Source organism: Pongo pygmaeus, chromosome 6 (genome assembly GCF_028885625.2).
Source record: "Pongo pygmaeus isolate AG05252 chromosome 6, NHGRI_mPonPyg2-v2.0_pri, whole genome shotgun sequence".
Classification (NCBI taxonomy): Eukaryota; Metazoa; Chordata; class Mammalia; order Primates; family Hominidae; genus Pongo; species Pongo pygmaeus.
Window position 1 is genome coordinate 85347290 of NC_072379.2, and position 12370 is coordinate 85359659.

Genomic DNA, 12370 nt, shown 5'->3' on the forward strand with positions numbered 1-12370 from the left:
CTAGAGACATGTCTCTGTATCGTGAATGTATTCCCACAGCTCTTTTCTCTTCTTTCCTATGTCCTGGAGATTAAATGCCACTACCTAATTTTCTCCTTCTTGGACTCTGGGAAGAGAGAACTCAGGCTCAGGAATTTTGCCCCTGCTTTCTGGTCCTTTGGGAATTCAGCCCTTGCAAAGCTTTTCTAGAGATGTTTCTTGCTGTTAGAGACAGTTGGAACCTTTCTACAGACAAGCTCTTTTTTCCACTTGCCCTTTAGCTCTTGATGTTCAGAAGATCCTATAGGGAGGCTAGCAACCATGGACTGATGGGGATCTCAGGATAAGTCAGATTTTAGAGGACCCAAGAATTTGCCTGAAATTACACATAGAACTTTCTGTTTGTATTTGTTTTTCTAGGTCAGTAGCTTTCGGTAGAATATTAGAGAGGTCCCTAATCCAGTTGGAACCTGACTAGGACTGTGAGCAGGCGTCCTATTAATATCATGGTTATGCAGACCTCTTAAGTGGAAGAGGTCTTCCATTAACCATGATAATGTAAAGTCTGTAAATTACATAGAAGACTGGAATGCATAGACATTTCATATACCCAGTTCACTTTAGGATGGAGAAGCCAGTGTGGCTTCCCTGCTCCTTGTGAGCTCCTGTGGCAATGAGGAGGTCTTACTCACCACTAATTAGTGCTTGCCACCTGCTAGGCACCCAGCAGGAGGCATTGATGGAAGGAGAGGAGGAGGATTTGAGTAACAAGATTACCTGAGATAGGGATGGAAATGAGACTGAAATTAGGGACACATTCTAACTAATTTAGGTATGGACAGTTTGGGAATAGAGATTGCTGCTACTGCAAAGGTTTGCCTTTCCCTCCTTTCACCTTCTACCTCAGTAGCTCAGCCAAACTGCCCAAACCACTTGACTAGGACCAGCAGCTTCTTAAGCACAGGCACCAGCTCATTCACCTTGGTAGCCCTACACTTGAGCTGTCAGCCTGGAATAGAGTTTAGTGACTTGAACTGAATCTAATGGTCCCCTGAGAGACCTACTGCTAGCCATGTGGCAACTTGGTATTAATTAGAAGGAAGATAGCCCTGCCTCTAAGTGGTGTAGCCTTGAGGCAGGATAAGAAGTTACGGTGAAGTCTCCGACTGTAGCACTAAGTTTGCTAGCACTGGAAGAATTACTAAATAAAGTTATATGCATACTTTAATGGCTTAGTGAGAAATCCTGGACAGGAAACAGTCCATAGGCACCCAAAAGGGTCTTCTCCTGAGGGGCATTTTATACATTAGGGATATATATGAGTACTGTCTCTGTATTATTTAGTGTCCCTTTAAATAAATACTCATTCCCACTCTAGATGCGCTTAACATATGACAGTGAATAAAGGGATAACTCTGTAAGTACATTATTTACATTGATGTGTTGTGTATCAACCAATTATTTTTTTCTTTATTACAGAAGTGTTTGACATTTAACCCAGCCAAAAGAATATCTGCCTACAGTGCCCTGTCTCACCCATACTTCCAGGACCTGGAAAGGTGCAAAGAAAACCTGGATTCCCACCTGCCGCCCAGCCAGAACACCTCGGAGCTGAATACAGCCTGAGGCCTCAGCAGCTGCCTTAAGCTGATCCTGCGGAGAACACTCTTGGTGGCTTATGGGTCCCCCTGAGCAAGCCCTGCAGAGCTGTGGAGGATTGCTATCTGGAGGCCTTCCAGCTGCTGTCTTCTGGACAGGCTCTGCTTCTCCAAGGAAACCGCCTAGTTTACTGTTTTGAAATCAATGCAAGAGTGATTGCAGCTTTATGTTCATTTGTTTGTTTGTTTGTCTGTTTGTTTCAAGAACCTGGAAAAATTCCAGAAGAAGAGAAGCTGCTGACCAATTGTGCTGCCATTTGATTTTTCTAACCTTGAATGCTGCCAGTGTGGAGTGGGTAATCCAGGCACAGCTGAGTTATGATGTAATCTCTCTGCAGCTGCCGGGCCTGATTTGGTACTTTTGAGTGTGTGTGCGCCTGTGTGTGTGTGTGTGTGTGTATGTGAGAGATTCTGTGATCCTTTAAAGTGTTACTTTTTGTAAACGACAAGAATAATTCAATTTTAAAGACTCAAGGTGGTCAGTAAATAACAGGCATTTGTTCACTGAAGGTGATTCATCAAAATAGTCTTCTCAAATTAGAAAGTTAACCCCATGTCCTCAGCATTTCTTTTCTGGCCAAAAGCAGTAAATTTGCTAGCAGTAAAAGATGAAGTTTTATACACACAGCAAAAAGGAGAAAAAATTCTAGTATATTTTAAGAGATGTGCATGCATTCTATTTAGTCTTCAAAATGCTGAATTTACTTGTTGTAAGTCTATTTTAACCTTCTGTATGATATCATGCTTTATCATTTCTTTTGGAAAATAGCCTGTAAGCTTTTTATTACTTGCTATAGATTTAGGGAGTGTACCTCAGATAGATTTAAAAAAAAAAAATAGAAAGCCTTTATTTCCTGGTTTGAAATTCCTTTCTTCCCTTTTTTTTTTTTTTTTTTTGGTTGTTTTTGTTGTTTGTTGTTGTTATTTTGTTTTTGTTTTTAGGAATTTGTCAGAAACTCTTTCCTGTTTTGGTTTGGAGAGTAGTTCTCTCTAACTAGAGACAGGAGTGGCCTTGAAATTTTCCTCATCTATTACACTGTACTTTCTGCCACACACTGCCTTGCTGGCAAAGTATCCATCTTGTCTATCTCCCAGCACTTCTGAAATATATTGCTACCATTGTATAACTAATAACAGATTGCTTAAGCTGTTCCCATGCACCACCTGTTTGCTTGCTTTCAATGAACCTTTCATAAATTCGCAGTCTCAGATTATGGTTTATGGCCTTAATTCTGCAAACCTAACAGGGTCACGTATGTTCTCTAATGCAGTCCTTCTACCTGGTGTTCACTTTTGTTACCTAAATAATGAGTAGGATCTTGTTTTGTTTTATCACCAGCACACAGATTGCTATAAATTGTTACTTTGTGAATTACATTTTTATAGAAGATATTTTCAGTGTCTTTACCTGAGGGTATGTCTTTATCTATGTTTTAGGGCCATACATTTACTCTATCAAATGATCTTTTCTCCATCCCCCAGGCTGTGCTTGTTTCTAGTGCCTTGTGCTCACTCCTGCTCTCTACAGAGCCAGCCTGGCCTGGGCATTGTAAACAGCTTTTCCTTTTTCTCACACTGTTTTCTCTACAGTCCTTTATATTTCATACCATCTCTGCCTTATAAGTGGTTTAGTGCTCAGTTGGCTCTAGTAACCGGAGGACACAAAGTATCTTTTGGAAAGTTTAGCCACCTGTGCTTTCTAACTCAAAGTGCATGCAACAGTTAGATCATGCAACAGTTAGATCATGTTTAGAGTTAGGATTTTCAAAGAATGGAGGTTGCTGCACTCAGAAAATAATTCAGATGATGTTTATGCATTATTAAGTTGTACTGAAATCTTTGCAGCTTAATGTGATATATGACTATCTTGAACAAGAGAAAAAACTAGGAGATGTTTCTCCTGAAGAGCTTTTGGGGTTGGGAACTATTCTTTTTTAATTGCTATACTACTTAACATTGTTCTAATTCAGTAGCTTGAAGAACAGGAACATTGTTTTTCTAGAGCAAGATAATAAAGGAGATGGGCCATACAAATGTTTTCTACTTTCGTTGTGACAACATTGATTGGGTGTTGTCAGTACTATAAATGCTTGAGATATAATGAGTCCACAGCATTCAAGGTCAGATCTACTCAAAGTCTCACATGGCAAAGTGAGTTCTGCCTTTCCTTTGATCGAGGGTCAAAATACAAAGACATTTTTGCTAGGGCCTAGAAACTGAATTTAAAAACTCACTGCACTGATTGATCTGAGCTTTTTGGTTAGTATTCATGGCTAGAGTGAACATAGCTTTAGTTTTTGCTGTTGTAAAAGTGTTTTCATAAGTTGACTCAAGAAAAATGCAGCTGTTCTGAACTGGAATTTTTCAGCATTCTTTAGAATTTTAAATGAGTAGAGAGCTCAACTTTTATTCCTAGCATCTGCTTTTGACTCATTTCTAGGCAGTGCTTATAAAGAAAAATTAAAGCACAAACATTCTGGCATTCAATCATTGGCAAATTATCTTCTGATGACACAGAATGAAAGGGCATCTCAGACTCTCTGAACTTTGTAAAAATCTGTCCCCAGTTCTTCCATCGGTGTAGTTGTTGCATTTGAGTGAATACTCTCTTGATTTATGTATTTTATGTCCAGATTCGCCATTTCTGAAATCCAGATCCAACACAAGCAGTCTTGCCGTTAGGGCATTTTGAAGCAGATAGTAGAGTAAGAAGTTAGTGACTACAGCTTATTCTTCTGTAACATATGGTTTCAAACATCTTTGCCAAAAGCTAAGCAGTGGTGAACTGAAAAGGGCATATTGCCCCAAGGTTACACTGAAGCAGCTCATAGCAAGTTAAAATATTGTGACAGATTTGAAATCATGTTTGAATTTCATAGTAGGACCAGTACAAGAATGTCCCTGCTAGTTTCTGTTTGATGTTTAGTTCTGGCGGCTCAGGCATTTTGGGAACTGTTGCACAGGGTGGAGTCAAAACAACCTACATATAAAAAGAGAAAAAGAGAAACTTGTCCATTTAGCTTTCATAAGAAATCCCATGGCAAAGGGTAATAAAAAGGACCTAATCTTAAAAATACAATTTCTAAGCACTTGTAAGAACCCAGTGGGTTGGAGCCTCCCACTTTGTCCCTCCTTTGAAGTGGATGGGAACTCAAGGTGCAAAGAACCTGTTTTGGAAGAAAGCTTGGGGCCATTTCAGCCCCCTGTATTCTCATGATTTTCTCTCAGGAAGCACACACTGTGAATAGCAGACTTTTCATTTAGCCCCAGGTGACTTACTAAAAATAGTTGAAAATTACTCACCTAAGAATAGAATCTCAGCATTGTGTTAAATAAAAATGAAAGCTTTAGAAGGCGCAAGTTGTTCCTATCTTAAATAAAGCATGTTTCTTTTCTATAGAGAAATGTATAGTTTGACTCTCCAGAATGTACTATCCATCTTGATGAGAAAACTCTTAAATAGTACCAAACATTTTGAACTTTAAATTATGTATTTAAAGTGAGTGTTTAAGAAACTGTAGCTGCTTCTTTTAAAAGTGGTGCCTATTAAAGTCAGTAATGGCCATTATTGTTCCATTGTGGAAATTAAATTATGTAAGCTTCCTAATATCATAAACATATTAAAATTCTTCTGTCTAAAATATTGCTTTTCTTTTAAGTGACAATTTGACTATTCTTATAATAAGCACATGAGAGTGTCTTACATTTTCCAAAAGCAGGCTTTAATTGCATAGTTGAGTCTAGGAAAAAATAATGTTAAAAGTTAATATGCCACCATAATTACTTAATTTTGTTAGTATAGAAACTACAGAATATTTACCTTGGAAAGAAAATATTGGAATGTTATTATAAACTCTTAGATATTTATATAATTCAAAAGAATGCATGTTTCACATTGTGACAGATAAAGATGTATGATTTCTAAGGCTTTAAATATTATTCATAAAACAGTGGGCAATAGATAAAGGAAATTCTGGAGAAAATGAAGGTATTTAAAGGGTAGTTTCAAAGCTATATATATTTTGAAGGATATATTCTTTATGAACAAATATATTGTAAGAATTTATACTAAGGTCATCTGGCAACTGTGGGATTAATATGGTCAAAAACAAATGTTATGGAGAAGCTGTCCCAAGCAAACTAAATTATCTGTACTTTTTTTCTCATTTCAAGGGGAGAGGCAACCACATGAAGCAATACTTCTTACACATGCCTAAGAATGTTCCTTGAAAAAATAAAAATAAATTTTTAAAAGGCATGTGTTTCCTATGCCACCAATACTTTTGAAAAATTGTGAACCTTACCCAAAACCATTTATCATGTCCATTAAGTATATTTGGGTATATAATTAGGAAGATATTTACATGTTCCTTCTCCACAGTGGAAAAACTTATTGAGGCTACCAAAGTGTGCCAAGAAATGTAAGTCCTTAGAGTAATTAGAAATGCTGTTTTCCTCAAAAGCATGAGAAACTACCATTTTCATTTCTTATTTACTCCTTTTCTATATCAATGCAATTCACAACCCAATTTTAATACATCCCTGTATCTCAAGCATTTCTATCTTGTACTTTTTCAGAATATAAACCAAAAATAATCCTTTGGCCTCTCTATCTTCTGACCTTTGTAAGCAACAGAAATGTAAAAACAGAAGAGGTCCAATTTTTACATGTTTTTTCTCAAGTAGCCTTTCTGGGGATTTTTGTTTTCTTAATGAAGTACCAATCAGCTTTTCAAAATGTTTTCTGTTTCTTAGCATTTCCAGGAAGTGATAACGTTTAGATAAATGAGTAGAAGTGGACTTCCTTCAACATATTGTTACCTTGTCTAGCCTTAGGAAGAAAACAAGAGCCACCTGAAAATAAATATAGGCTCTTTTCGAGCATCTGCTGAAATACTATTACAGCAATTTGAAGTTAATATGGTAGGAAAGGAAGGTGGCTTTTCTTGCAAAAGTCTTTCTAAACATTCACACTGTCCTAAGAGATGAGCTTTCTTGTTTTATTCCAGTATATTCCACAAGGTGGCACTTTTAGAGGAAAACAAATCTGATGAAGACTAAAGAGGTACTTCTAAAAGAGATATCATTCTAACTTTATTTTTCTGCGCATATTTAACTCTTTCCTAGCACTTGTTTTTTGGGATGATTAATAGTCTTTATAATGTTCTGTAACTTCAATATTTTACTTGTTACCTAGGTTCTGAACAATTGTCTGCAAATAAATTGTGCTTAAGGATGGATAATACACCCATTTTGATCATTTAAGTAAAGAAAGCCTAGTCATTCATTTAGTCAAGAAAAAATTTTTGAAGTACCCAATTACCTTACTTTTCTAGATTAAAACAGGCTTATTTACTAAAAAGGCAGTCCTCATCTGTGAACAGGATAGTTTCATTAGAAGTATAAAACTCCTTTAGTGGCCCCAGTTAAAACACTCATACCCTCTCTGCTGCTTTCAAATTCCCTTGCATGGTGGCCTTTCAACATTGATTAAATTTTAAAATCCTAATTTAAAGATCAGGTGAGCAAAATGAGTAGCACATCAGTAATTCGGTAGACAAAACTTTTGTCTGAAAAATTGCTATATTGAAACAGCCCTAAAATACCAAAAGACCAGGTAATTTTAACATTTGTGGAATCACAAATGTAAATTCATAAGAAGCTCTAATTTAAAAAAAAAAAAAGTCTTAAATATATGAGCATAACAACTTAGGAGTGTATCTACATACTTAACTTTTGAAGTTTTTTGGCAACTTTATATTTTTTAAATTCACAAGTCTACTTAAAGACTTCTTATACCCCAAATTATTAAGTTAATTTTAGAGGTCACCTTCCTCACAACAGTGTCACTTGAAATTTAGTAGGGAAGGATATTGCAGTATTTTTCAGTTTCCTTAGCACAGCACCACAGAAAGCAGCTTATTCCTTTTGAGTGGCAGACACTCGACGGTGCCTGCCCAACTTTGCTCCTGAGTGGCAAGCAGATGAGTCTCAGTAATTCATACTGAACCAAAATGCCACATACACTAGGGGCAGTCAGAAACTGGCTGAGAAATCCCCCGCCTCATTCGCCCCTCTGCTCCCAGGAACTAGAGTCCAGTTAAAGCCCCTATGCGAAAGGCCGAATTCCACCCCAGGGTTTGTTATCACAGTGGCCAGTCTGAACCCTATTTGCTCGTGCTCAAAACTTGACTCCCACTTGAAAGCCTTCCGGGTTCGCTGCCTCGTTGCCCCGCCCCTTTGGCAGGAGAGTGGCAGTGGGCGTGGCCTGGTTGGGGCCCCGCCTCCCGCTCACCTGCAGGTGCCTGAAATTATGTGCGGCCCCGCGGGCTGCTTTCCGAGGTCAGAGTGCCCTGCTGCTGTCTCAGAGGCATCTGTTCTGCAAATCTTAGGAAGAAAAATGTCCCTAGAAGCAAACGGGTGTCTTCTGTGCATGAATAAGTACAACACAATTCTCCGAAAGTTCGGGTAAAAAGAGATGCGGTAGCAGCTGCCCTGTGTGAAGCTGTCTACCCCGCATCTCTCAGGCGCTAAGCTCAGTTTTTGTTTTTGTTTTTGTTTTTGTTTTTTTAAAGAAAAGATGTATAATTGCAGGAAATTTTTTTTTATTTTTTTATTTTCCATCATTCTACATATGTGATGGTGAAAGATATGCCTGGAAAAGTTTTGTTTTGAAAAGTTTATTTTCTGCTTCGTCTTCAGTTGGCAAAAGCTCCCAATTCTTAACTTCCAATTTCTTTTCTCTCTTTTTCTTTGTTAGGTAATTAAAGGTATGTAAACAAATTATCTCATGTAGCAGGGGAGTTTCATGTTGAGAGGAATCTTCTGTGTGAGTTGTTTGGTCACACAAATAACCCTTTCTCAATTTTAGGAGTTTGGATTGTCAAATGTAGGTTTTTCTCAAAGGCGGCATATAGCTACATATTGACTGCCAAGAACTATGACTGTAGCACTAATCAGCAAACATAGAGCCACACAATTATTTAATTTCTAACTCTCTGTGGTTCCTAGAAAAGTTCCGTTGATGTGCTTAGGTTAAAGTTCTGAAGATACCCGTTGTACCCTTACTTGAAAGTTTCTAATCTTAAGTTTTATGAAATGCAATAATATGTATCAGCTAGCAATATTTCTGTGATCACCAACAACTCTCAGTTTGACCTTAAAGTCTGAATAATAAAACAAATCCCAGCAGTAATACATTTCTTGAACCTCCCAGTGCATGATATATCTTTCATTCTGATCCTGTGTTTGCAAAAATATACACATGTATATCAGTTCCTCACTTTTTATTCATTTGTTTTCCTATTACCTGTAGTAAATATATTAGTTAGTACATGGAATTTATAGCATCAGCTACCCCCAGGAACAGCACCTGACAGGCGGGGAATTTTTTTTCAAGTTGTTCTACATTTGCATAAATTATTTCTATTATTATTCATGTATATTATTTATTTCTGAATCACACTAGTCCTGTGAAAGTACAGCTGAAGGCAGAAAGTGTTAGGACTTTGCATCTAATGTTCATTATCATGATATTGATGGACCTAAGAAAATAAAAATTAGACTAAGCCCCCAAATCAGCTGCATGCATTTGTAACATGATTAGTAGATTTGAATATATAGATGTAGTATTTTGGGTATCTAGGTGTTTTATCATTATGTAAAGGAATTAAAGTAAAGGACTTTGTAGTTGTTTTTATTAAATATGCATATAGTAGAGTGCGAAAATATAGCAAAAATAAAAACTAAAGGTAGAAAAGCATTTTAGATATGCCTTAATTTAGGAACTGTGCCAGGTGGCCCTCGAAATAGATGCCAGGCAGAGACCGGTGCCTGGGTGGTGCCTCCTCTTGTCTGCCCTCATGAAGAAGCTTCCCTCACGTGATGTAGTGCCCTCGTAGGTGTCATGTGGAGTAGTGGGAACAGGCAGTACTGTTGAGAGGAGAGCAGTGTGAGAGTTTTTCTGTAGAAGCAGAACTGTCAGCTTGTGCCTTGAGGCTTCCAGAACGTGTCAGATGGAGAAGTCCAAGTTTCCATGCTTCAGGCAACTTGGCTGTGTACAGAAGCAATCCAGTGTGGTAATAAAAAGCAAGGATTGCCTGTATAATTTATTATAAAATTATAAAAGGGATTTTAACAACCAACAATTCCCAACACCTCAAAAGCTTGTTGCATTTTTTGGTATTTGAGGTTTTTATCTGAAGGTTAAAGGGCAAGTGTTTGGTATAGAAGAGCAGTATGTGTTAAGAAAAGAAAAATATTGGTTCCCATAGAGTGCAAATTAGAACTAGAGAGTTTTATAGGATTATCATTTTGAGATGTGTTAAAGTAGGTTTTCACTGTAAAATGTATTAGTGTTTCTGCATTGCCATAGGGCCTAGTTAAAACTTTCTCTTAGGTTTCAGGAAGACTGTCACACACAGTAAGCTTTTTTCCTTCTGACTTATAATAGAAAATGTTTTGAAACTTAAAAAAAAAAAATCTAATTTGGAAATTTGACTTGTTAGTTTCTGTGTTTGAAATCATGGTTCTAGAAATGTAGAAATTGTGTATATCAGATACTCATCTAGGCTGTGTGAACCAGCCCAAGATGACCAACATCCCCACACCTCTACATCTCTGTCCCCTGTATCTCTTCCTCTCTACCACTAAAGTGTTCCCTGCTACCATCCTGGCTTGTCCACATGGTGCTCTCCATCCTCCTCCACATCATGGACCATAGGTGTGCCTGTCTAGGCCTGGCCACCACTCCCAACTTGACCTAGCCACATTCATCTAGAGATGGTTCCTGATGCTGGGCACAGACTGTGCTCATGGCACCCATTAGAAATGCCTCTAGCATCTTTGTATGCATCTTGATTTTTAAACCAAGTCATTGTACAGAGCATTCAGTTTTGGCTGTGGTACCAAGAGAAAAACTAATCAAGAATATAAACCACATTCCAGGCTGCTGTTTTCTCTCCATCTACAGGCCACACTTTTACTGTATTTCTTCATACTTGAAATTCATTCTGCTATTTTCATATCAGGGTACAGACTTATAAGGGTGCATGTTCCTTAAAGGTGCATAATTATTCTCATTCCGTTTGCTTATATTGCTACAGAATGCTCTGTTTTTGGTGCTTTGAGTTCTGCAGACCCAAGAAGCAGTGTGGAAATTCACTGCCTGGGACACAGTCTTATAAGAATGTTGGCAGGTGACTTGGTATCAGATATTGCTTCTTCTCTTTTCTCTGTACACAAGATTGAGAGTTACCACACTGGCCTGTCAGGTCCACCCTGTGGGTGCAGCACAGCTCTCTGAAAGCAAGAACCTTCCTACCTATTCTAACGTTTTTGCCCTCTAAGAAAAATAGCCTCAGGTATGGTATATACTTAGCAAGAGGGGAAGGGCTGTCTCACTCTAGCAACCATCCCTCCATTCCACACAGAAAGCCCTCTTGAAGCAAAAGAAGAAGAAAGAAAGAAAGCTTATCTCTAAGGCTACTGTCTTCAGAATGCTCTGAGCTGAATGCTCTTGCTCCCTTCCCAAGAGGCAGATGAAAATACAGGCCAGTTTATCTAGACCCTTCCTATCTGAGGAGAAGAATAGAAAAGTAGGGTAAATATGTAATGTAAAATATGTCATTCAAGGACCACCAAAACTTTCATTAAGTACCCTATCATTAAAAATCTGGTTTTAAAAGTAGCTCAAGTAAGGGATGCTTTGTGACCCAGGGTTACTGAAGTCAGATAGCCATTCTTGCCTGCCCCTTACTCTGACTTATTGGGAAAGGGAGAACTGCAGTGGTGTTTCTGTTGCAGTGGCAGAGGTAACATGTCAGAAAATTCAGAGGGTTGCCTACCAATAATCCTTTGGAAACTGGATGTCTTACTGGGTGCTAGAATGAAAATGTAGGTATTTATTGTCAGATGATGAAGTTCATTTTTTTTTCAAAATTGGTGTTGAAATATCACTGTCCAATGTGTTCACTTATGTGAAAGCTAAATTGAATGAAGCAAAAAGAGAAAATAGTTTGTATATTTGTCATACCTTTTGTATTTCTTACAATAAAAATATTGGTAGCAAATAAAAATAATAAAAACAATAAACTGCTTTCTGGAGATGAATTACTCTCCTGGCTATTTTCTTTTTTACTTTAATGTAAAATGAGTATAACTGTAGTGAGTAAAATTCATTAAATTCCAAGTTTTAGCAGAATGTGTTTTTTTCTTTTTTTTTTTTTTTTTTTTTTTTTTTTTTTGGTGCTTCTTATTTGCAACCTGGCCATGTGGTAGAAAGAATGTGTTTTAAAGTTTTACTTTAAAATATTCCTTTTCAGGCTTCTAGTGTTTAAAAAGTAAATAACAGCTAAGTGAGCTTAGAACTCATTCAACAATTGGCCGGGCACGGTGGCTCATGCCTTTAATCCCAGTACTTTGGGAGGCCGAGGCAGGCAGATCACCAGAGGTCAGGAGTTCAAGACTAGACTGGCCAACATGGTGAAACCCTGTCTCTACTAAAAATACATGAAAACTAGCTGGGCATGGTGGCACGCGCCTGTAATCCCAGCTACTCAGGAGGCTGAGGCAGGAGAATCGCTTGAACCTGGGAAGTGGAGGTTGCAGTGAGCTGAGATCGCGCCACTGCACTCCTGCCTAAGCAACAGAGCAAGACCCCATCTCAAAAAAAAAAGAACTCATTCAACAATCATGTGTTGCTTAATGACTGAGATACAGTCTGAGAGATACAT

General features: G+C 37.9%; 1 protein-coding gene across 3 annotated transcripts in view; it reads left to right on the top strand.

Moving 5' to 3' along the window:
• CDK6 (cyclin dependent kinase 6) overlaps positions 1-11747 on the top strand; it is a 236561-nt gene extending 224814 nt beyond the window's left edge. For all 3 annotated transcript variants that reach the window (XM_054493848.2, XM_054493849.2, XM_054493851.2), the window contains exon 8: positions 1459-11747. In XM_054493848.2, the coding sequence (XP_054349823.1) occupies positions 1459-1605 (147 nt within the window). In that variant the 3' untranslated portion in view covers positions 1606-11747. The remainder of the gene's footprint in view (positions 1-1458) is intronic.
• The last annotated feature ends 623 nt before the right edge of the window (positions 11748-12370 follow it).